General features: G+C 46.2%; 1 protein-coding gene across 1 annotated transcript; it reads right to left on the bottom strand.

Annotated features, from left to right (window-relative positions):
• Window positions 1-4,727: 4,727 nt before the first annotated feature.
• LOC118890712 (40S ribosomal protein S15-like) lies at window positions 4,728-5,211 on the bottom strand. Its single transcript, XM_036843872.1, has one exon. The coding sequence runs from the start codon at window positions 5,197-5,199 to the stop codon at window positions 4,762-4,764; it is 438 nt and encodes a 145-aa protein (XP_036699767.1). The 5' UTR covers window positions 5,200-5,211; the 3' UTR covers window positions 4,728-4,761.
• Window positions 5,212-22,020: the final 16,809 nt, after the last annotated feature.

Raw genomic sequence — 22,020 nt, 5'->3', positions numbered from 1 at the left:
TGCCCACCAGCTGCTTTCCCTGCACAGGGATCCTCTACATGCCCGGGGGGCTGAGGTCGACTGTGTTTCCCTCCTGAACACGACCCTCAGCAGCAGCAGTTTTGAGGTGTACCAGTGCTGCCGCCAGGCCTTCCAGAGGTGAGAACCTGGGCTGTGGGGCGAGGGACCCTGACAGTGATGGGGTGCAGGAGGCCCGATTTCCCGGCGGAGGGCTTTGGCACCAGGGCAAGGGGTAGAAATGTCATGGCTGTGGCTGATGTGACCAAGGGAGGAGGAAGTGGGGCTTGAGGACCAAACTTAGAGATGAAGTTTGGACCAGAGACATGGAGCAACTTCCCCAAAGTTGCACAGCCTTTAGTGGCCAGCAGAGCCAGGCCTAGAGCTCAGACTGCAGCCTTTGCTTCTTTTCAGCACCGACCCGGAGTTCACCCTAGAGGCCCTGGACAACTGCTGTTGATTTTATAATCACACGATCTGTGCATAGCGGGGACAGAACATCTCTGTGCCTTCTGGAGGCTCTTCTTACACAGGAAGCAGCTGTCCCTATCTCTCTCTCTCCAGGCCCACCCCCTTGGGGAAGCCGCAGGGCTTAGACCCACCTAAGTCACAAATTGGGAAGGGTGACAGGATGAGTGGGCAGAGTGAGTACATAAGTAAATGAGGGGTGCCCCACTCATCACCACCTTTCTGCTCTCCCATTTCCTACCTCCCCAAGTGTGAATTCTCAGGGTCACCTCTGCCTCTTCTCTCCTCTCTATATCCAAACAGCTCCCTGCTCTTCCCTATCCCCCCTGCCCTGGGTCTCCCCCATTCACTCTTCCTTTCTGCTCCAGGGCCCTCAGCCCTGGCATTTCAGCTGATTCCTTCCCCCTCCTCTCTGGGTGCTGGAATCTTGCTGTGGTTTAGCCCCTGCCAGGCAGCTTCTCCTGGAGACCCCCTCCTCTGTGTTCAGAGACTCCCCGCTGCCTTCCTCCATAGCACTTCCCACACTGGTGTCCTGTGGAACACTGTCCCACAAGGTATGCAGAAGTTTCCATGGTCCACTGCGTTTGGGAAACACTAAGCTAAATAAAGTTAGGGGTTTTTTGTTTGTTTGTTGTTTGTTTACTGTGGACTCATCAGTTTGATGTGGGTATAATAGGAGACATTTTCCAAATTTGGCTATAAGAATCTTTTTGATAGAAGCATCTCTTAGTTGAGGATTCCATGGAAAACAATTTGGGAAATATTGGTTAATGTTCAGACTGCTTTACGCTACATTAACTGTAACACTTGCAAATGTAACACAGCACTGTGTGTCAGTGCACTGTTCTCAGTGCTTCATACTTTGTAACTCAGTCCCTACAACAACCCTGTGAGTCAGATACTATTATTATCCCTAGTTGAGGAATCAGAGTCCCAGAGAGGTTAAGTAACTTGCCTAAAGTGGCACAGCTGGGAAGAGGAAGAGGCAGGACTTGAATCCCCGCCATCCAGTTCCACAAGCTGTGGTGTTTCATCTCTCTGCTAGGCTGCTAACGTTCAAGGAGCTCAGTTGTGTGACTTGCTCTTACCCCCTCTGCTTGCCTTTTCTCCCCAGCCCAATCCCTCTGCTCCAGTAGGTCAGGCATCTGATGTGTTTTCCCTGCCTGTGAGCCTTTGTTTCTGGAGTTCCTGTCACCCAGCACATCCTGCCCTATGCTCCTCCCACCTCTATCCTCATTTCCCCAGCAGCTTTGGCTGCGGTGAACTGCAGTGCACCTGTCCCTGAGGCCACAGGGCCCCTGTTCCCTCACCCACCTCTGTTGGATCAAGCTTCCTAGCTGGGGCCTGAGGCATAGGCAATATGGAGCCTGGTCAGCAGTTCCCCTGCTCGGTCAAGGATTTGGGCTCTACTGGGCACTGGTCTTGCTCCTTGTGACCCCCACAGGCTGGCCCTGGGTCCCTTACTCAGGGCCCGAGTCCTTGCCCTTAGCTCTGCACAGCAGAGTCTTGGTCTGACTCCCATACCCCATGGCTAGCCTCTTGCCTTGCTCCCTGCAGCCCCCCACTCAGCTCCTATCCCTGCCCCAACTCCCCTTGAGCTGTCACAGGACACCCTCCTGATGTGGACTGCACAACTGTCTCCTAGTATCGGGTGCCAGCCCCTGCCCTGCCTGTCTGTTAGGGCATGGAGCCACCTAAAGACTCACCCTGCCCTCCTTCCCTGGACCACCTGCATACTCATCACCTGGCCAGTCTCATTCCCTGGAAGACTGTAAGCCCCTTGGAGACAGGACTCAGAATGCTTCTGTTTTCTCTCATGGTACTCAGCATGATGTTGGGCCTGTGAAAGGTGTTAAATAAATGTTTATGGAATTGAATTGCAACTTCTCTCAGAGGCACCAGCCTGCATACCATGCTATATATGTACAGATTGCTTTCAGCTCAAGAGCTGTTCTGATCCAGGGGACAGGCACAGAATTAAGGTCTCCTTGGTCTCGAGCAGCAGACTCTCATCCTCTCCTGCACCCACCATGCTCCTTCTTCCTCTTTCGCACCTGCAGAAGCTGGGAGCCCCTTGAGGGTGGGACTGCAAAAATACACTGCTTAGAGAAGGCACTGATGCTAGTACCAGGTGCCTGTGCTTAAATGCATCCTAAGCAGAAGCTTCTGAGTCAGGATTGGCCCAGATGCCTCCACTCACCCCGCCCACAGCCATGACAGGCATTGCTAATCAATCACAGCACTCCTTGCACTGAATCCAGAAGGGGCTTCAGAATCCATATCAGCTCAGTGCTGGATGAGCCCACCACCAAGTAATTCTAGGTGCCTTTTCTAGGTGGCACACTATTTGCCACTCCTGTGCTAAGAAACAGACCCTAAGAACCCAAACTGCCATTGATTTTGTCTCACTGGCCTGTGAAGGTCTAAGGTTTTTGTCAAAGACTAGAAATCAAAGGGGGTTGAAGCAAAGAGGGATCCTTTCAAAGAATGAATCCTGTGTAAGTGGTTTGTCCATTCCGTGTTTATGTATTGTTTATTTATTCAATCAAGGGGTATATATTGAGTACCTACTTTATTACTTGGCTTGGGCCACCATAACAAAGTACCACAGACTGGGCAGCTTAAACAACAGAAATTTATTTTGTCACAGTTTTGGAGGCTGGAAGTCCAAGATTAGGGTGCCAGCATGGTCGGTTTCTGGTGAGGTCTCTCTTCCTGGCTTACAGATGGCCACCCTCTCACTGTGTCCTTATATGGCAAAGAGAGACAGCAGCTCTCTGGTGTTTCTTTTTATAAAGGCAATAATCCCACCCATCATGGGAGCACCACCCTCCTGACTTCTTCTAATCCTACTTACATCCCAAAGGCCCCATCTCCAAATACTGTCACATTGGGGATTAGGGCTTTAACATATGAATTTGGGGGGCACACAATTCAGTCTGTTAACACCTACTATGTGCTGGACTCTGAGCTAGGCAGGGGGACAGCAGTGAACCAGACTCTGTAATGAGCTAAAGAACTGGAAATTTCCTTCAAGAAGAGGGTCAACGGGGGAGGGAAGCCCCAACAGAGACTGGATGGAGGTGGCTCCTGGCAAGGATTGCTTGAGAGGAGGGAAGGGGAAAATGACTCCAGCAGGGCTTGTGGGGCACCCGTATGTGGCCTGGTCAATGGATTTTTTGAGGCTCTTAGTAGATTAGAAAGTGAAAATAATGCCAGAATAGGATTATACAAATTGCCATTTAAGCTGTCATATATATTAACACAGAATACACTGTAGTATCAGGTTATCCACTAGATAATGAAAAGATGTTTTTTTTCAACTAAAGCCCAGTTCAATAATTTAAAAAGCCATTTTTATTCATATTTGAATATTTTTATTTCATATTTGAAAGCACCAAATCCTAGTCACTAGACCACCAGGGATATATCAAATATTTGAATGTGACTGCGCGTTTTTACATAAATTAGTTTTCTTGAAATACGTAGATTCTGCGTTCTTCTATATTTAGTGTAATAACAATCAACATAAAAGATACATTCATCATTTTTAAAAATTTAATTTTATTGAAGTGTAGTTGATTTACAATGTTGTGTTAGTTTCTGGTGTACAGCATAGTGATTCAGCTCTACCTATATATATAATAGTTTGCATTTGCTAATCCCAAACTCCCAATCCATCCCTCCCCTACTCCTCCTCTCCCTTGTTCTCTATGTCTGTGAGTCTGTTTCTGTTTCATAGATAAGTTCATTTGTGTCATATTTTAGATTCCACATATAGGTGATATCATGGTATTTGTGACTTACTTTTTTGTTTTACTCTTTCTGACTTCACTTACTATGATAATCTCTAGGTCCATCCATGTTGCTGCAAATGGCATTATTTCTTTATATTTTATGGCTGAATAGTATTCCATTGTATATATATGCCACTTCTTCTTTATCCATTCATCTGTTGATGGACATTTAGGTTGTTTCCATGTCTGGCTATTGTAAATAGTGCTGCAGTGAACATAGGGGTACATGTATCTTTTCGAATTATAGTTTTGTCTGGGTTTATGCCCAGGAGTAGAATTGCAGGATCATATGGTGGCTCTATTTATAGTTTTTTGAGGAACCTCCATACTGTTCTCCATAGTGGTTCCACCAATTTACATCCCCACCAACAGTGTAAGAAGGTTCCCTTTTCTCCACACCCTCTCCAGAATTTGCTGTTTGTAGACTTTTTTAAAAAAATATATTTATTTATTTATTTATTTATTTTTAGACAAGTCTCTACCTTTATTGGCCAGCAGGCTACTTGAGGGGGATGAAGCAGGAGGAGTGGGTGGCCCCAATGCCGGGCCGGCCGTGCTTCACAGGCTTGTAGGTGATGGAGAACTCGCCTAGGTAGTGGCCAATCATCTCAGGCTTGATTTCCACCTGGTTGAAAGTCTTGCCATTGTAGACGCCCACCATGCCGCCCACCATCTCGGGCAGGATGATCATGTCGCGCAGATGCGTCTTCATCACTTCGGGCTTCTCCAGGGGCGGCGCCTCCTTCTTGGCCTTGCGCAGCCGCTTCAGCAGCGAGTGCTGCTTCCCCCGGAGGCCGCGGTTGAGCCGCCGCCGCTGCCGCGCGCTGTACAGCTGCATCAGCTGCTCACAGGACATGTCCAGCAGCTGGTTGAGGTCCAAGCCACGGTAGGTGAACTTGCGGAAGGTCCGCTTCTTCTTCTGCTCCACTTCCGCCATCTTGTCGGCTCTTCAGAACTATTTTATTTTTATTTTTGGCTGTCGGGTCTTCGCTGCTGCACGCGGGCTTTCTCTAGTTGCGGCGAGCGGGGGCTACTCTTTGTTGCGGTGCGCGGGATTCTCATTGCGGTGGCTTCTCTTGTTGCGGAGCACAGGCTCTAGGTGTACGGGCTTCAGTAGTTGTGGCACGTGGGCTCAGTAGTTGTGGCTCGCAGGCTCTAGAGCACAGTCTCAGTAGTTGTGGCGCACGGGATTAGTTGCTCTGCGGCATGTGGGATCTTCGCGGACCAGGGCTCGAACCCGTGTCGCCTGCATTGGCAGGTGGATTCTTAACCACTGCACCACCAGGGAAGCCTGTTCGTAGACCTTTTTTTTTAAAAATTAATTTTATTTATTTATTTTTGGCTGTGTTGGGTCTTCGTTTCTGTGCGAGGGCTTTCTCTAGTTGCGGAAGCGGGGGCCACTCTTCATCGCGGTGCGCGGGCCTCTCACTATCGCGGCCTCTCTTGTTGCGGAGCACAGGCTCCAGACGCGCAGGCTCAGTAGTTGTGGCTCACGGGCCCAGTTGCTCCGCGGCATGTGGGATCCTCCCAGACCAGGGCTCGAACCCGTGTCCCCTGCATTAGCAGGCAGATTCTCAACCACTGCGCCACCAGGGAAGCCCCCGTAGACTTTTTAATGATGGCCATTCTGACCGGTGTGTGGTGGTACTTAATTGTAGTTTTGATTTGCATTTCTCTAATAATTAGTGATGCTGAGCATCTTTTCATGTGCCTATCGGCCATCTGTATTTATCATTTTAAATTAAGCCCTGGCGGGATGGCCTGGTCATGGCCTCCTTTCAGTCACATGACTATATGAATGACCTCATTTGGAGAGATTAGTAAAAGTCTACATTGGAAGCCCTTTCTGGATTGGAGACTCCTGTCCCCCTCCTGCTGCCCTCTGCTGCCCCCTGCATGTGTCTGACCACGAGCAAAAGGAACTGAAAGGGCTTCACTCATGGAAAGGGCTGGATGCCCAGAGCATGGTGAGAGCAGGGCTGGCTCTTTCCCAGGCAGGGCTGGCTGTGGCTGCCCATGGAGCTGACCACAGACAGGCTCAGAGCAGCCAGAGATGCTGCCCCTGGGGGCACCGCAGAGGGGCTGTCCTGCCAGGGGGATGGGGGGAGGTAAGAACAGTATGCCCTGTAGGGAAGGTCACTGTCATGAGCTCAGTGGGATGAGGCCCAGACAGGAGCCCATTGGTGGGTCCGGGCTTCACTCTGATGTCTGGGAGTGAGGGGTGCATGCAGAGTGGGTGTGGAGAAGGGAGCAGCCTGGAACACCAGAGCCTGTGTTAGGCCACACCCAGTGGGGTCCACTCTGCTGAAGACCATTTCCCCCCCAATTCGTCCTGGACCAATACTTGTATAAAGGACAATACAAGTGAATTACTGGGATAATAATAATAATAATAAAGGCATCTTTATTGTTACATTCAACACACATAAGATAACTCTGTCAAATTGCTATGCAGTTTCTGAATGTCACTTTCAATATCTATACTTACATTATTATAGATCTAGAAGCAGATGTGGACCACACCAGTCCATGCTGTGAATAGCTCTGTCCTATAGCATTTTCTGTTACTGAAAACTCTTCAGAGAATTGTTTCCTCAGATGATTTGTCCTGCATTTCAGATTCTCTAAGGGGAATTGGGAAAAGGCCATGGAACTCTGGTTGGAATCCATGAAACCTGCCTTTCATATGAGAGAATGCATGCAAAATTGCAAGGACAATAGCAGAATTCCAAATAATTTATGCAAATGCTCCCCACTCAAGGAGTGAAGCATAACTCCCCATCTCGTAAGTGTGTGCTATGCTTAGTAACTTTCTTCCAAAGAGTACAGTATGGAAATGGGGGAACAAGAAAGGAACTTTGCCGTAGAGAAGTCTGGTAAACACTTCCTTAGCCAGGTGGTCATGGTTAACCTCATCAGTGGTAAGTCCAGTTGATAACACATACCCTTGATATGTTGTGTTGAGAAGGGCACTTCACCTCTGTGGTCCTCCTCCCCGAAGCCCATAACCCCACTCTAACCATGAGAAAAACATCAGGCAAACAAATTGAGACACAGTCTACAAAATATTGATCCTCAATAATCCTCAAAACTGGCAGGGTCATTAGAAGCAAGGAAGGTTTGAGAAACTGTCACAACCCCAAGAAGCCTAAGGAGACATGATGACTAAATGTGTATTGTAGGGCTTCCCTGGTGGCGCAGTGGTTAAGAATCCGCCTGCCGATGCAGGGGACACGGGTTCAAGCCCTGGTCCAGGAAGATCCCACATGCCGCGAAGCAATTAAGCCCATGCGCCACAACTACTGAGCCTGCACTCTAGAGCCCACGAGCCACAATTACTGAAGCCTGCGCACCTAGAGCCCGTGCTCCGCAACAAGAGAAGCCACCGCAATGAGAAGCCCGCGCACCCCAATGAAGAGTAGCCCCCGCTTGCCACAACTAGGGAAAGCCCGCACGCAGCAACGAAGACCCCCCCCAACGCAGCCAAAAATAAATAAAATAAAATTTAAAAAAATGTGTATTGTAGTGGGTTGAATTTTGTCCCCCCAAAAGCTATGTCCATAGAGAATGGACTTGAGGACACGGGGAGGGGGAAGGGTAAGCTGGGACGAAGTGAGAGAGTGGCATGTACTTATATATACTACCAAATGTAAAATAGATAGCTAGTGGGAAGCAGCCGCATAGCACAGGGAGATCAGCTCAGTGCTTTGTGACCACCTAGAGACGTGGGATAGGGAGGGTGGGAAGGAGATGCAAGAGGGAGGAGATATGGGGATATATGTATATGTACAGTTGATTCACTTTGTTATAAAGCAGAAACTAACACACCATTGTAAAGCAATTATACTCCAATAAAGATGTTAAAAAAAAAAAAGCTATGTCCAAGTGCCAGCCCCCAGTACCTGTGAATGTAACCTTATTTGGCAATAGGATTTTACAGATGTAATTAGGTTAAGGATCTCAAGATGAGATTATCCTGGATTTAGTGTGAGCCCTAAATTCAATGACTGGGTGTCTTTATAAGAGAAAGGAGAGGGAAATTTGAGGCACACAGGCACAGAGATGCACAAAGAAGGCCATATAAAGATGGAGGCAGAGATCAGCATTATCAGCTCCAAGATATAGCCCACCCCACGGTGACAAGCGAAGGAGCACCTGGGGCCACCAGAAGCTGGAAGAGGCAGGAAGCTTCTCCCTTGGAGCCCTTAGAGGGAGTGTGGCCTACACACTTAGGACTTCTGGCCTCCAGAACTCCAGAGAGAATACATTTCTGTTGTTTTAAGCCACCAAATTTGTGGTAATTTGTTCCAGAAGCCTTAAGAAATGAATACAGGTATCTTGGATGTGATCCTGGAATGGAAAAATGACATTAGGGAAAAACTAATGAAATCCAAATACAGTATGGAGTGTAGTTAAAAACATATTAATAGAGGTCCATTAGTTGTGACAATATACCATAGTAACTGGGTGAGGGATCTGTAGGAACTCTGTATTATTTATGCAGCCCTTCTGTAAATCTAAAACTATTCTAAAATTTACAAGTATATTTTAAAAACTGCATGGGGAAAAAACCCTGCCTTGACACAGGTGCTGTGTAACTTGTAAGTCAGCCTGTGGGTAGCTCTGTCCTAGACAATGCCCGTCCCGGTAGGCAACCCACCAAGTCTGTGAGTTGATCAATGAGCCATATTTACTCCCTTTCCACCGATTCTTCCCACGGCGCTGATCTTATCTCTCCCGACCCCTCACTTTATTTCAATCATGTGCCTTCAGCTGAATATGAATTAGTCCTGGCCTCTTTACAACCCCATGAAGCACATCATCTGCTTGAAATTACTTTTGACTCAGAATTAGTGAGCCCTGAGTTTGGACAGGACCCTATATATCATTTTGAGGGTGTCTGCCCCTCCCAACTTTTCTGAGAATTTTTATACCCACTGCATGGATGATCTCTGTCATCATGCTTTTTTTTTTTTAAATTTTATTATTTATTTATTTATTTATTTTTTGGCTGCACTGGGTCTTTGTTGCTGCACGCGGGCTTTCTCTAGTTGCGGTGAGCGGGGGCTAACTCTTCGTTGCGGTGCGCGGGCTTCTCACTGTGGTGGCTTCTCTTGTTGTGGAGCACGGGCTGTAGGCGCCCAGGCTTCAGTAGTTGTGGTACGTGGGCTCAGTAGTTGTGGCTCACGGGCTCTAGAGTGCAGGCTCAGTAGTTGTGGCGCACAGGCTTAGTTGCTCCGTGGCATGTGGGATCTTCCCGGACCAGGGCTCGAACCCGTGTCCCCTGCATTGGCAGGCAGATTCTTAACCACTGCGCCACCAGGGAAGCCCTGTCATCATGCTTTTATGTTTGAATCACAAGACTCCACCCCCATGACCATCGTTGATTGAACAAGTACTGAATACCTGACTCAGGAGAAGCAAAGCTACAGTCTTGCCAGTGGTCTTTCAGATTCTTGGGGAAGAGTTCAAACTGAAAAAAAAAAGAAAAAGAAAAAGAAAAAGAAACAGAGCTGAAAGCTGAGTCACCACAGTGGGCCTGGCTTGGAGCTGATCTCATTCCCACCCTTCCTACAGCCTAGTTGCTCAACTTTTCCTCTGATTCAATGAGAGCTGAATTCTTTCCAGAATCCCCTCTAACCTGAGCTAATGTGAGAAGGTTCTTATTACTCTGCAATCAATAGGATGCTGCCTAGGAGAGCCACATTGTCAAACTCCCCATTCTGCTTGGAATCAAGTGGTCATCATCATTTACTTGAATACCATCCAAACAAGAATCTCATTACCTCTCTGTGCAACCCGTTTCATATTGGACAGCTCCACTTCTTAGAAGGTTCTTTTTGATTTTGCATCAAAAAGGGTTTGCTTTTGATCCCATTCTGGGATACTCAGAACAAGTCCAATCTCGTGTGTGTGTCTTTTTTGTTTGTTTTTTTTTTTACCAAAGTAATACTTGCTCATTGGTTTTATTTATTTATTTATTTTTATAAATTTATTTATTTATTTGTTTTTATTTTTGGCTGTGTTGGATCTTCATTGCTGTGTGCGGGCTTTCTCCAGTTGCGGCGAGTAGGGGCTACTCTTCATTGTGGTGCGTGGACCTCTCATTGTCGTGGCTTCTCTTGTTGCAGAGCACGGTCTCTAGGCACACGGGCTTCAGTAGTTGTGGCACGTGGGCTCAGTAGTTGTGGCTCGTGGGCTCTAGAGCTCAGGCTCAGTAGTTGTGGTGCATGGGCTTAGTTGCTCCACGGCATGTGGGATCTTCCCGGACCAGGGCTCGAACCCGTGTCCCCTGCATTGGCAGGTGGATTCTTAACCACTGTGCCACCAGGGAAGCCCACTCATTGGTTTTAAAAAGTCAAACTTTGGGACTTCCCTGTCAGTCCAGTGGTTAAGACTCCGTGCTTCCACTGCAGGGGGCGTGGGTTCGATCCTTGGCCAGGAAATTAAGATCCCGAATGCCATGTGGCGTGGCCAAAAACCAAACAAACAAAAACAAAACAATAATAAAATAAAATAGCATTTAAAAAATAGTCAAATTTTATAGAAACCTTGTGGAAATGTTGTACTCCCTCTTCCACAAGACAGCCCCTTCAACTGTTAGAAGATGGCAACCATCCAGTCTTCCTTTCTGTGATCTGGGAACCCTGAGTTCTTTTAGTTGTTACTCACATAGCATATAATAGTTTCAAAAATTGCCCCAGATCTGATCCGTAGTTGTTCTGTACTCATATACAGACAGTTCATGAGTCATGAGCAAATCCAAGGTTGAAGCCAGAACACAGGGTGGTAAATATGATCTCATGGGTGTAACCAAGATGGTGTGTTAGGACTAAAGACTGGATATAGCCTTGGGGAGGTATTTAAAAGAGGCAGATCTATTAGGAAGGAAGAGTGTTTTAAGAAGTTACATGCCTGCTTTAGAAATTCTCAAAGCTGAGGGCTTGCGTGTTGAGAGTGAAACACCAGGAGGAGTTGTCATGGATGCAGAGAATGGAAGAAAGTCCTGGCCTAGATCACAAAGGGGACCAGAGATAGGATAAGAATGGTGTGGATGAGACCTCATCTACTGGGACATCTATTAGGACTCCTACTTACCCACCATCAAGGGTACAACAAGTTCCTAACTTGCCTGGGAAGTGATTTCCATTCCAGACGTGGAGGGGAATTGCTGCTTTGGACCAAGTTCTGACAAAGACGTGGAATGGTGAAGTGCGAGTAACCGTGCCAACAGGGACTTTGTGAGTGGAAGTGAAGGAGACGCTGACATAGCCAGGCACTTATTCCACACTTGAAAGTACAGGCATTCAAGAAGAAGACTCTGAGTGGAAAGTCAGAATGGAACTCTAGTTCTGCTCTAGTAAAATATCCCAATGAGGAAGGGAAGGCAGAGATGACAGAAGAAATCAGCACGGTTATAAGTGAATATCAGGAACCTGGCTTACAAGAATTGAATTTCAATATAACAGGCACCAAAATCTGACTGAAGGACACATGACCCAGCGTAGGAAAGATAGTTGGTTGTCCTCCAATAGTCTGTCTCCCCTTTTTCCCTTTAGTTATAACTACATATCTAACTGAGCCAGTGGCCTACCTTAAAGACTACGTTTCTCAGTCTTCCTTGCAGCTAGGTGTGGCCATGTGACTAAGGTCTAATCAATGGAGTGTGAGAAGTCAAGCAGGCAGCTTCCAGATCATGCCCTTTGAGAAGGGGCCAGCAAAATTTTTCTTAAAGGGCCAGACAGTAAATATTTTGGCCCATATTATATCTTTTGCAACTACTCAACTCTGCCCTTGTAGTTTGAAAGCAGTCATTAGACAATATTAAACAAATGAGAGTGGCTATGTTCCAATAAAACTGGGTTTTCAGAAACATGGCCGACGTGCCGTCTGTAGTTTGCCGACCACTGCCTTAGATGCAGGGACTCCTCCTCCATGTCCCTGGTACATTTCATAATTTTGCTCCATGCCAGTTGGAGCACAGATGGGAAGGTGAGCCCACTTAGGCAATGGAGACAAAGGCAACACTCTAGGGACAGGGCACTCACAAGTTAGAAGGAGCTTGAGCCCCAGAGGTCTTTGTAGAGCAATGCTGCCGTGACAATGCAGACTTTATGTGAGTGAAGAAGAATGTCTATCTATCTTGTACCTATTATTTGGGATCTCTGTCACACACACACCCTGCCAGTGGACAAGAAGAGCAAGACAGGCAGGTAGAAAGAGCAGGTTTGCTGCTCTGTGGGGTTCTTGATGAACAAATGGGAAACAACGAATGAGAACCAGCCATGAACCCTGGCTGGTTCTCTGGCGGTGTGGGGCGGGTGCAGTCCACTGGAGCCTGAAAAGTGACCACTCCCTCCAATAAAGTCCAAGTCTGAAATATAACACTCACTGGCCACCAAGGCTTAGAGAAAAGAAGAAAGAGAGAGTCCTGATACACATGTGAGAGGAAATGGAGAGAGAGCCATGTGGCCAAACTGTAAAGTTTTCCAATTCAGCTTCATGACAGGAGAGCATGAGAGGGAGAGAGAGAGAGGGAGAGGGAGAGAGAGAGAGGGAGAGAGAGAAGAAAGAAAGAAAGAAAGAAAGAAAGAAAGAAAGAAAGAAAGAAAGAAAGAAAGAAAGAAAGAAAGAAAGGAAGGAAGGAAGAAGGGAGGGAGGGAAGGAGGAAGGAAGGAAGGAAGAAAGAAAGAAAGAGAAAGAGAGAAAGGAAAGAAAGAAAGGAAAGAAAGAAGGAAGGAAGGAGGGAGGGAAGGAAGGAAGAGAGAAAGAAAGACGGGAAGAAAGGAAGAAAGAAAGAAGGAAGGAAGAAAGAAAGAAAGAAAGGAAAGAAAGGAAGGAAGGAAGGAGGGAGGGAAGGAAGAGAGAAAGAAAGAAGGGAAGAAAGGAAGAAAGAAAGAAGGAAGGAAGGAAAGAAGGAAGGAAGGATGGAAGGAAGAGAGAAAGAAAGGAAAGAAAGAAAGGAAGGAAGAAAGAAAGAAAGAAAGGAAAGAAAGGAAGGAAAGAAGGAAGGAAGGAGGGAGGGAGGGAAGGAAGGAAGAGAGAAAGAAAGAAAGAAAGAAAGAAAGGGTCGTGGTAGGGTCATACCAACTCTGCGCCTCAGGCTTTGGGAAGCAGGCAGTGGAAAAGAGGCCAATCAGCTGTACAGAACCTGTGAATGTACAGTGACCTAGCCCACTAGTAAACGTGGCCTGATCCATAAGGTAGACTCAAACCAAATAGACCTGCGTTCCCTCCTCTTGGAGAACAGCAGGATGGAGCTAGAAGAAGGGCATTCCTCCCCACTCCTCAACCAGCTCCCTTCCTGCCCGCCAAGTGTTACAAATTGTGTATAGAGCTTAAAAGAACAAGGAAGAGGTAAACTCACAAGGACTGTTTGGAAGAGATTTCAAATTCTCATACAAGTTTATGCTGCCATCTGACTTCTCTCCAGTCACCTTCCATGTCTTTTCAAGATGGGGCTCATTTTTCTTTTTTCTTTTTTTTTTCTTGGCCACACCTCGTGGCTTGCGGGCATCTTAGTTCCACAACGAGGGATTAAACCCGGCCTGGCAGTGAAAGCACTGAGTCCTAACCACTGGACCAGCAGGGAATTCCCAAAATGGGACTCATTTTTCATCTGTAAGTAAGATAGGTAATAACTGACAGATCCCGACTGGCACCCAGAATGCTACAGCTCTCCCAGAGGTCAGTACACACTTTGCATCCAGTGACTGCATGTGCTTAAACCAATGTGAGTGAGTCTGATGAGGCTTGGGAAGCTACCACATGGGCTGCTTCTGTCATTCAGCTCCAACTGACAAAGGACATGTGTTTTCCCAAGCAAAAATTTTGTTTTTCTTTCCAAGAAAAAAAGATAAGTCATTTAGAGTTGGGATGGGAAACTCACTTTGTAAACTAAAGATTGCTTTTATCTCCTGAAAGTTAGTTTCTCAATAAGATTCTTTTCTACTTTTAGAGGCATCACTTATTTATATTTTAACCGGAACTGTTTTTTTCAAAGCCAACTCCTCAATTAGAGGAGAAATAAACCGTATCAAAGCACACAGCTTTCAAGGGATCTTTTCTTCCCAGTGCCCTGAGGGCAAATATCTCTAATCTCCTCTAATCTCCGTTGTTGGGGCCTGGGGCAAGCTGGGTTTTGCAATGTCAGCTGCTCTGAGCCAGAGTGTGGCCAAATGCCGGAGCCAGGGACCAGGGTCATGCTGGTGAGAACAGAACCCATAGGTGAGAAAATCTGGTGGCTGGTATGGGAAAGGAGGTGGCCCTCCAACTGAAAAGTTTCATCATTCAGTGAATCAATTTCATCTATCTAAGCTGGAATGAATTGCAGGAAGCTCAAGTCAGCAGCTCTCAACACACTGGTAGGTTTTATCACTTGGGAGGTGTGTCACAGTCATCGATTTGTTTCCCTATAGCAGCGAAAGTACTGGAGTTTATGGACAATTTAACTTTTTAATAAAAAATATATAAATCAGAGTGGTATTTTACGCAGAATTCTTTTGGTTGTAAATGACAGAAAACAAATCAAATAGTTTAGGAGAAAAGGAAATGATGGGCTGTCTAACCAGGAAGTTGCAGGGGGACAGCTCCAGACAGCGGGACTCAGGGGTGGATCCAGGACTCTCTCTGTACCTCTCAGTCCCTGCTTTTCTTTGTATTTGTTTCTTCCTGTGTCCACGGTGACCTCCTGCTGTTGAACTGGCTTCCTCCATAAGGCTGGGATCCTGGCCATCAGAAAATCATGGATTCACATGGGAGCTCACTTCCCTGACAGCTAGTTGGTAAAAAAAGGGCAAATCTTCAAGAGTGTGATTGATCCTCTGGGGTCATATGCCCTCCTCCAGAGCAATCACTAAGGCCTGGAAGGTGGGGGTGTGATGATTGGTCCAGTCTGGCTCTTTTGTCCACTCCCCGCTCTATCACTGTGACCCAGGAGGCAGAAGATGGCAGCTCTTGTTGGACAGCATGCTTGGAGACAAGGGGTTGGACAATTCCCTCAAAGAATGGGGGTGTTGTCCCCTGAGGAAAGGCAGCTATTTTTTCCATATATCTGTAAAGATTGCAATGGTAGCACATCTTTAAAAAGTTTTGAGGTAATAGAAATAATGGAAATTTAGCTTTTGAAATAACCTAGAGAAAAGGGACTAACATTTTCTGAATGCTTATTGTGGCATAAGTTATTTGCATATGCCACCCTGTGTCATCCTCGAAAACAAAAACAAAAACGAACACAACCTATGAAGGAGATATTACTCCCCTCATTTGGCCAGCGAGGGAACTGAGGTGTAGAGGAGTGAGGTGGCTTGCTCCAGGACACGCAGCTCAGTGGCTGAGCCAGTTTTTGAACTCAGTTCTGTTTGACTTTAATCCCAGACTCTTAACTATCATAATGCTTTGGCTTCCTCGTTAATCTACCCAATGAACAGATATATGTGTAAAATACTTTAAATTATTCTTGTTCTGATTAGTAGTATTGGACTTCTGTGGCCGTTTACAGAGATGGCTGCAAATTCCCTTTCGGAGGCCACTCTATGTCTCCTCTCCTTTCATCTGGGCAGGCTTGTGACCACTTTGACCAATAGAGTCTGGGGGAAACAATGCTGTGGGACTTTGGAGGCTGGGTGTCTCAGTCAGCTTGGGCTGCTATAACAAAATACCACAGACTGGATGGCTTAAGCAACATTTATTTCTCACAGTTCTGGAGGCTGGGAAGTTCAAGATCAAGATGCTGGCAGATTTGGCGTATGGTGAGAGCCCTCTTGCTTGTTTACAGATGGCCACATTCTGGCAGTGTCCTCCCTTGGCTGAGGCGGGGGGCGTGCTCTGGTCGCTCATTTGTCTTCTTATAAGGTCACTAAACCCATCATGGGATTCTACTCTCATGACCTCATCTAAACCTAATTACCTCCCAAAGGCCCCACATCTAAATACCATCACACTGGGGATCAGGATTTCAACAAACGAACTTCAAAGGGACACAAACGTTCAGTCCATAGCACTGGGTCATAAAAGGACAGGCAGCTTTGGCCTTGTTCACTGGGATATTCACTCCTAGCACCCTGATCTACCAGGTAAGAGGTTTCACTACTCTGAGACTACCATGCTTTGAGGAAGCCCAAGCCACAAAGAGGGGTCACATGGGGGCACTAAGCCAGCCATCCCAGCTGAGCCCAGCCTTCAAGTCATCCAGCCGAAATGCTAGATATGAGTGAAGGAGCCTCCAGGTGGTTCCAGCCCCCAGCCATTTGCATCTTCCCAGCTGAGGCCTCAGACATCATGGACTAGAGAGACAAGCCAACCCTGTGGAACCCCATCCAAATTCCTGACTCACTGAATCCTAGAGCATAACAGACAGTGGTTGTTTGGTGTGACTAGGTTTGGGAGGGTTTATTATACAGCAGTGGATAGCTGGAGCAGCTCCAGAGTAGGAATCAAAGATGTTTGGTCACAGAGTGTTTGAATTAAGAGGAAGATGAAATTGAGGACTAGTTTGTAACAACCAAGTAACAAAGTAGTGGTTCTTCCCAACAGGGAAACTGTTGCAAAAATCCTGGGCTCCAGGGCTGCAATCTCCCTTCCTCCACCAGGTGGAGTGGGTGCATCTGCTGCTCCCGCCCGGCCGGTGCCCAAGGCACGGTGAGACAACAGGTCGGTGCTGCCAGACTGTGATGACCCCACCCCAGCCTGGATCCCTGGCTCCAAGGCTGCAGAGAGCAGAGCCTCAGGAGGGCCTGGGTGAAGCCACTGCTGGGAGCCACCTCCTTTTTTTGAGGAAGTCAGTGCCTCTAAAGGAGCGCAGGACCTGAAAACAAAATTCTCCTGGCAGGATCTACCATCCCACTACAGGAGGGTTCAATCTCCCCATAATGGGAGCCCCTTCAAATTGCTCAGTTTCCCCTCCCATCAATCGGATTTCATAAAGGGGCATCATCCCCGGACGTCCTGATTCAAGGCTGGGATCCATGGAGAATTCCCGATTTACTCCCTCCTTCCCTCACGTCCTTTTTTCATTCCATCCAAACCAGAATACTCCATATACATGATTTAAAATGCCAAACAGTACCATAAGGTTTATAACAACAACAACAGAAAAAAAATTCCAGCAATTCCCTACCCCACTTTCCCCATCCCTGAATCCCTCCTTCAGACTCTCAGTTGCTTCTTCTGGTATTTACCTACATATTTCTAAATAATGTACTCATATTGCTTTTTTTTTTTTTTTTGAAATATTGATTTTAGATGCTGTATTTTTACTCCCCGTTATGGAAGATGACTCATTGACTATTTTATACCACTCATGCCCTACTTCTCCTTCTTTCATCCTCCCAATATGGTAATATAACAATTTTTGGTAAATACCATATTCCATTAATGCTTATTTACCTCATTATGGCTATATGTCTTGTTCATTCATGAACCACTATAATTACATTTCCTTCCTTGCACATCTTTTTATCCTTCTGGAGATATCACTATAATTCTCCTAATCTGATATTGTAAGATGCACCATTATTTATGTACCACCAAGAAACTAAACTGTGACACTCCATTGTTTGCAGGATGCATCTCAGTATCAGAAATGTTATAATGTGTACATTTTCAAGTTCATATAATACAATGTTTGCCTCCTCTTTGTTGCTGAGTTTTCTTTGCAGTTATCATTAATTCTTCCTAAATTTTTAAAGAATACTTTTTTTTTTTTAAGCCAAAGACCTTGAGACCTAGTTTCTGTAGGGTCAAACACATCAGACACTATATCTGATTCACTTTTTTAAAAAAATTTATTTATTTATTTTGTTTTTGGCTGCGTTGGGTCTTCGTTGCTGCGCGCGGGCTTTCTCTGGCTGCCGCGAGCGGGAGCTGCTCTTCGTTGAGGTGCGCGGGCTTCTCATTGTGGTGGCTTCTCTTGTTGTGAAGCACGGGCTCTAGGCTCGTGGGCTTCAGTAGTTGCGGCATGCAGGCTCAGTAGTTGTGGCTCGTGGGCTCTAGAGCACAGGCTCAGTAGTTGCGGCGCATGGGCTTAGTTGCTCCGCGGCACGTGGGATCTTCCCGGACCAGGGCTCGAGGCCATGTCCCCTGCATTGGCAGGTGGATTCTTAACCACTGTGCCACCAGGGAGGTCCCTGATTCACTTTTTTCCTGGACATATTCCTTTTGGAGCCTTCCATCCACTGACTCCGGCCTGCTGTACAGCTGTCACCTGGGACTTTCCTACACCTCCCTCCGGTGTGGATCAACTATTTTCTTGTCTTTCTCATTTTGGTGGAGAATGCATACACAGGAGATAACATTTTCTGAGGCATTGCATACCTGAAAATGTCTCTCTTCTATCATTATGCTAGGTTACTAGTTTGGCAGGGAATGGAATTTAAGTTTGGAAATAATTTTCTCTTACAGTTTTGAAGACTTTATCCAACTGTATTCTGGCTCCCAGTGTTGAGGCTGAGAAAGCTGATGCCATTCATTCCGATTTTTGATCATCTGTATATGAATGGCTTTTTCCTTCCTGGAAGCTTTTAGAATCATTTCTTTATCCTTGGTGTTCTAATGTCATAATGAATCTTTTTCTATTCATTGTGCTGGGAATTAGGTGGGCCTTTTTTTTTTTTTTAATTTTATGTATTTATTTATTTATTTATGGCTGTGTTCGGTCTTCGTTTCTGTGCGAGGGCTTTCTCTAGTTGCGGCAAGTGGGGGGCCACTCTTTATCGCGGTGCGCGGGCCTCTCACTATCGCGGCCTCTCTTGTTGCGCAGCACAGGCTCCAGACGCGCAGACTCAGTAATTGTGGCTCACGGGCCCAGTTGCTCCGCGGCATGTGGGATCCTCCCAGACCAGGGCTCGAACCCGTGTCCCCTGCATTGGCAGGCAGACTCTCAACCACTGCGCCACCAGGGAAGCCCAAGGTGGGCCTTTTTTTAATTGATGTATAGTTGATGTATAATATTATATAAGTTACATGTGTACAATATAGTGATTCACAATTTTTAAAGGTTGTACTCCATTTATAATTATTATAAAATATTGGCTATATTCCCTGTATTGTACAATATATCCTTGTAGCTTATTTTATACCTAAGAATTTATACCTCTAATTCCCCTACCCCTATATTGCCCTTCCCCCCTTCCCTCTCTCCACTGGTAACCACTAGTTTGTTCTCTATATCTGTGTCTGCTTTTTTGTTATATTCACTAGTTTGTTGTATTTTTTAGGTTCCACGTATAAGTGATATCATACAATATTTGTCTTTGTCTGACTTATTTCACTTAGCATCATGCCCTCCAACTCCATCCATTGTGCTGCAAATGGCAAAATGTCATTCTTGTTTACGGCTGACTAGTATTCCACTGTGTGTGTGTCACACACAGTGGAATACTAGGTCTCACATCTTCCTTATCCATTCATCTATTGATATGGGTACTTCCATACCTTGGCAATTGTAAATAATGCTGCGATGAACATTGGGGGTATGTGTATCTTTTCAAGGTGGGCCTTTCAATCTGCAAATTTGTGTCATTGAGCTCTGGGAAGTTTTGTTTTGTTTTAAAATTTATTTATTTATTCTTGGCTGCATTGGGTCTTTGTTGCTGCGGGTTTTCTCTAGTTGAGGTGAGTGGGGGCTACTCTTCATTGCAGTGCGTGGGCTTCTCATTGCGGTGGCTTCTCTCATCGCCAAGCGCGGGCTCTAGGCACACGGGCTTCAGTAGTTGTGGCTCACGGACTCTAGAGCACGGGCTCAGTAGTTGCGGCACACAGGCTTGGTTGCTCCGTGGCATGTGGGCTCTTCCCGGACCAGGGATCGAACCCGTGTCCCTTGCATTGGCAGGCGGTTTCTTAACCACTGCACCACCGGGGAAGTCCTCTGGGAAGTTTTTTTATTATTCCCTGATAATTTTCTTTCACTTCCTCTATTCTTTTTTTCCGGAACTATTATTTGACTGTTGGACCCTCTGGATTTATCGTCTACTTTTCTTACCTTTCTTCCGTGGTCTCTTTGTTTGTGATTTTGTTTGCTTTCTGGAAATTGTCCTTAAACTTATCTTCCAGCTTCTCTCTCAACTTTTTTCCTGCTGCCATGATTTTAATTTTCAAATGTTTCTTCCTTATGATTAGATTTTCTTTGTTTTTAACATCTTGTTTCTGTTTCATGGGTGTAATACCATTCCCTATGTCTCTGAAGATATTAATCATTCTAAGGCATTTTTCTCTGTCCATCTGTGTTGTCTCTGGGCCCTCCATTCCTTTTTGTTTTGTTTTTTAATTTATTTTTATTTATTTATTTATTTATTTATTATTTATTATTTATGTATTTATTTTTGGCTGTGTTGGGTCTTCGTTGCTGCACTTGGGCTTTCTCTAGTTGCGGCGAGCTGGGGCTGTTCTTCATTGCGGTATGCAGGCTTCTCATTGTGGTGGCTTCTCTTGTTGTGGAGCACAGGCTCTAGGTGTATGGGCTTCAGTAGTTGTGGCACGTGGGCTCAGTAGTTGTGGCTCGCAGGCTCTAGAGCGTAGGCTCAGTAGTTGTGGCGCACGGGCTGAGCTGCTCCGCGGCATGTGGGGTCTTCCCGGACCAGGGCTCGAACCTGTGTCCCCTGCATTGGCAGGCGTATTCTTAATCACTGCACCACCAGGGAAGCCCTTGTTTTGTCTATTTTTACTTCTGTCTTCCATATTAGATGTTTTCTTCAGATATCTGGTGATCCTTTGTTTTTCATTCATACTTATTTTTCTTTCTTTTGTTTTTGTTTTTGTTTTTTTGGCTGCTCCACTTGGCTTGTGGGATCTTAGTTCCCTGACCAGGGATCGAACCCATGCCCCCTGCAGTGGAAGTGCAGAGTCCTAACAATTGGACCGCCAGAGAATTCCCTTTCATTCATACTTAACAATGAGACCCTGAAGAGTTGTTTGGATACTGGGGGCTGTGAGGAATAAAGCTTATCAATTGGTGGGGCTCACTGTGGGGTAATTGGGCCAGGATCAGACATCTCACTGGGGGAACTTCGAAATGTCCTTACTTATAGATCCCTTTCCTGGGGTCATTGTGTTTCTCTAGAGAAGAATGTTCCAGGGTCCTGCCTGAGGTGTATCCATCGGGCAGAGAGAATTCTGGAAATGGAGTGGCACAAAGAGGGAGGAGGTGGTGCTCACCATTTAGCTTATAAACTCTCACTTAATCCCTCTTGTAAAATACAGAACCTCGGGACTTCCCTGGCGGTCCAGTGGTTAAGACTTCACCTTCCAATGCAGGGGGTGCAGGTTCAATCCCTGGTCAGGGAGCTAGGATCCCACATGCCCCGTGGCTAAAAAAACAGAACATAAAACAGAAGCAATATTGTAACAAATTCAATAAAGACTTTAAAAATGGTCCACATCAAAAAAAAAAAATCTATTAAAAAAAATTACAGAGCTTCATCTCTTCCACTATACCTGTTTCCCTGATTCATCCTCTCCTCAGAATAAAACTCCAGTTTCCTGTGTGTGCGTTGGGGGCTGGGGCAGTCACGGGGCTGCACGGGGTGGGCTAGTGGCCTGGGGCTCTCGCTTCCAACGTGGCCCCTGTCTTCGGCCCCACCTCCACTCCCACCTTCTGCGGGAACAGGTGCCTCTGATTCCTCCTTGGCCCGCCTTCTCATCTCTGCCACCTTCTCCTTCTGCTTCTCATCTTCCAAAACTTTAACATCTCTTCCCTCTGTTGTTGCTGCTCTCGTTCTCTTTGTCCTTACCATTTCATCAATATCGTATTTCTCTCCTGTAT

Source organism: Balaenoptera musculus, chromosome 2 (genome assembly GCF_009873245.2).
Source record: "Balaenoptera musculus isolate JJ_BM4_2016_0621 chromosome 2, mBalMus1.pri.v3, whole genome shotgun sequence".
Taxonomy (NCBI): Eukaryota; Metazoa; Chordata; class Mammalia; order Artiodactyla; family Balaenopteridae; genus Balaenoptera; species Balaenoptera musculus.
The sequence above is the reverse complement of the archived record's forward strand: the minus strand, read 5'-3'. Positions and strand labels throughout refer to the sequence as shown.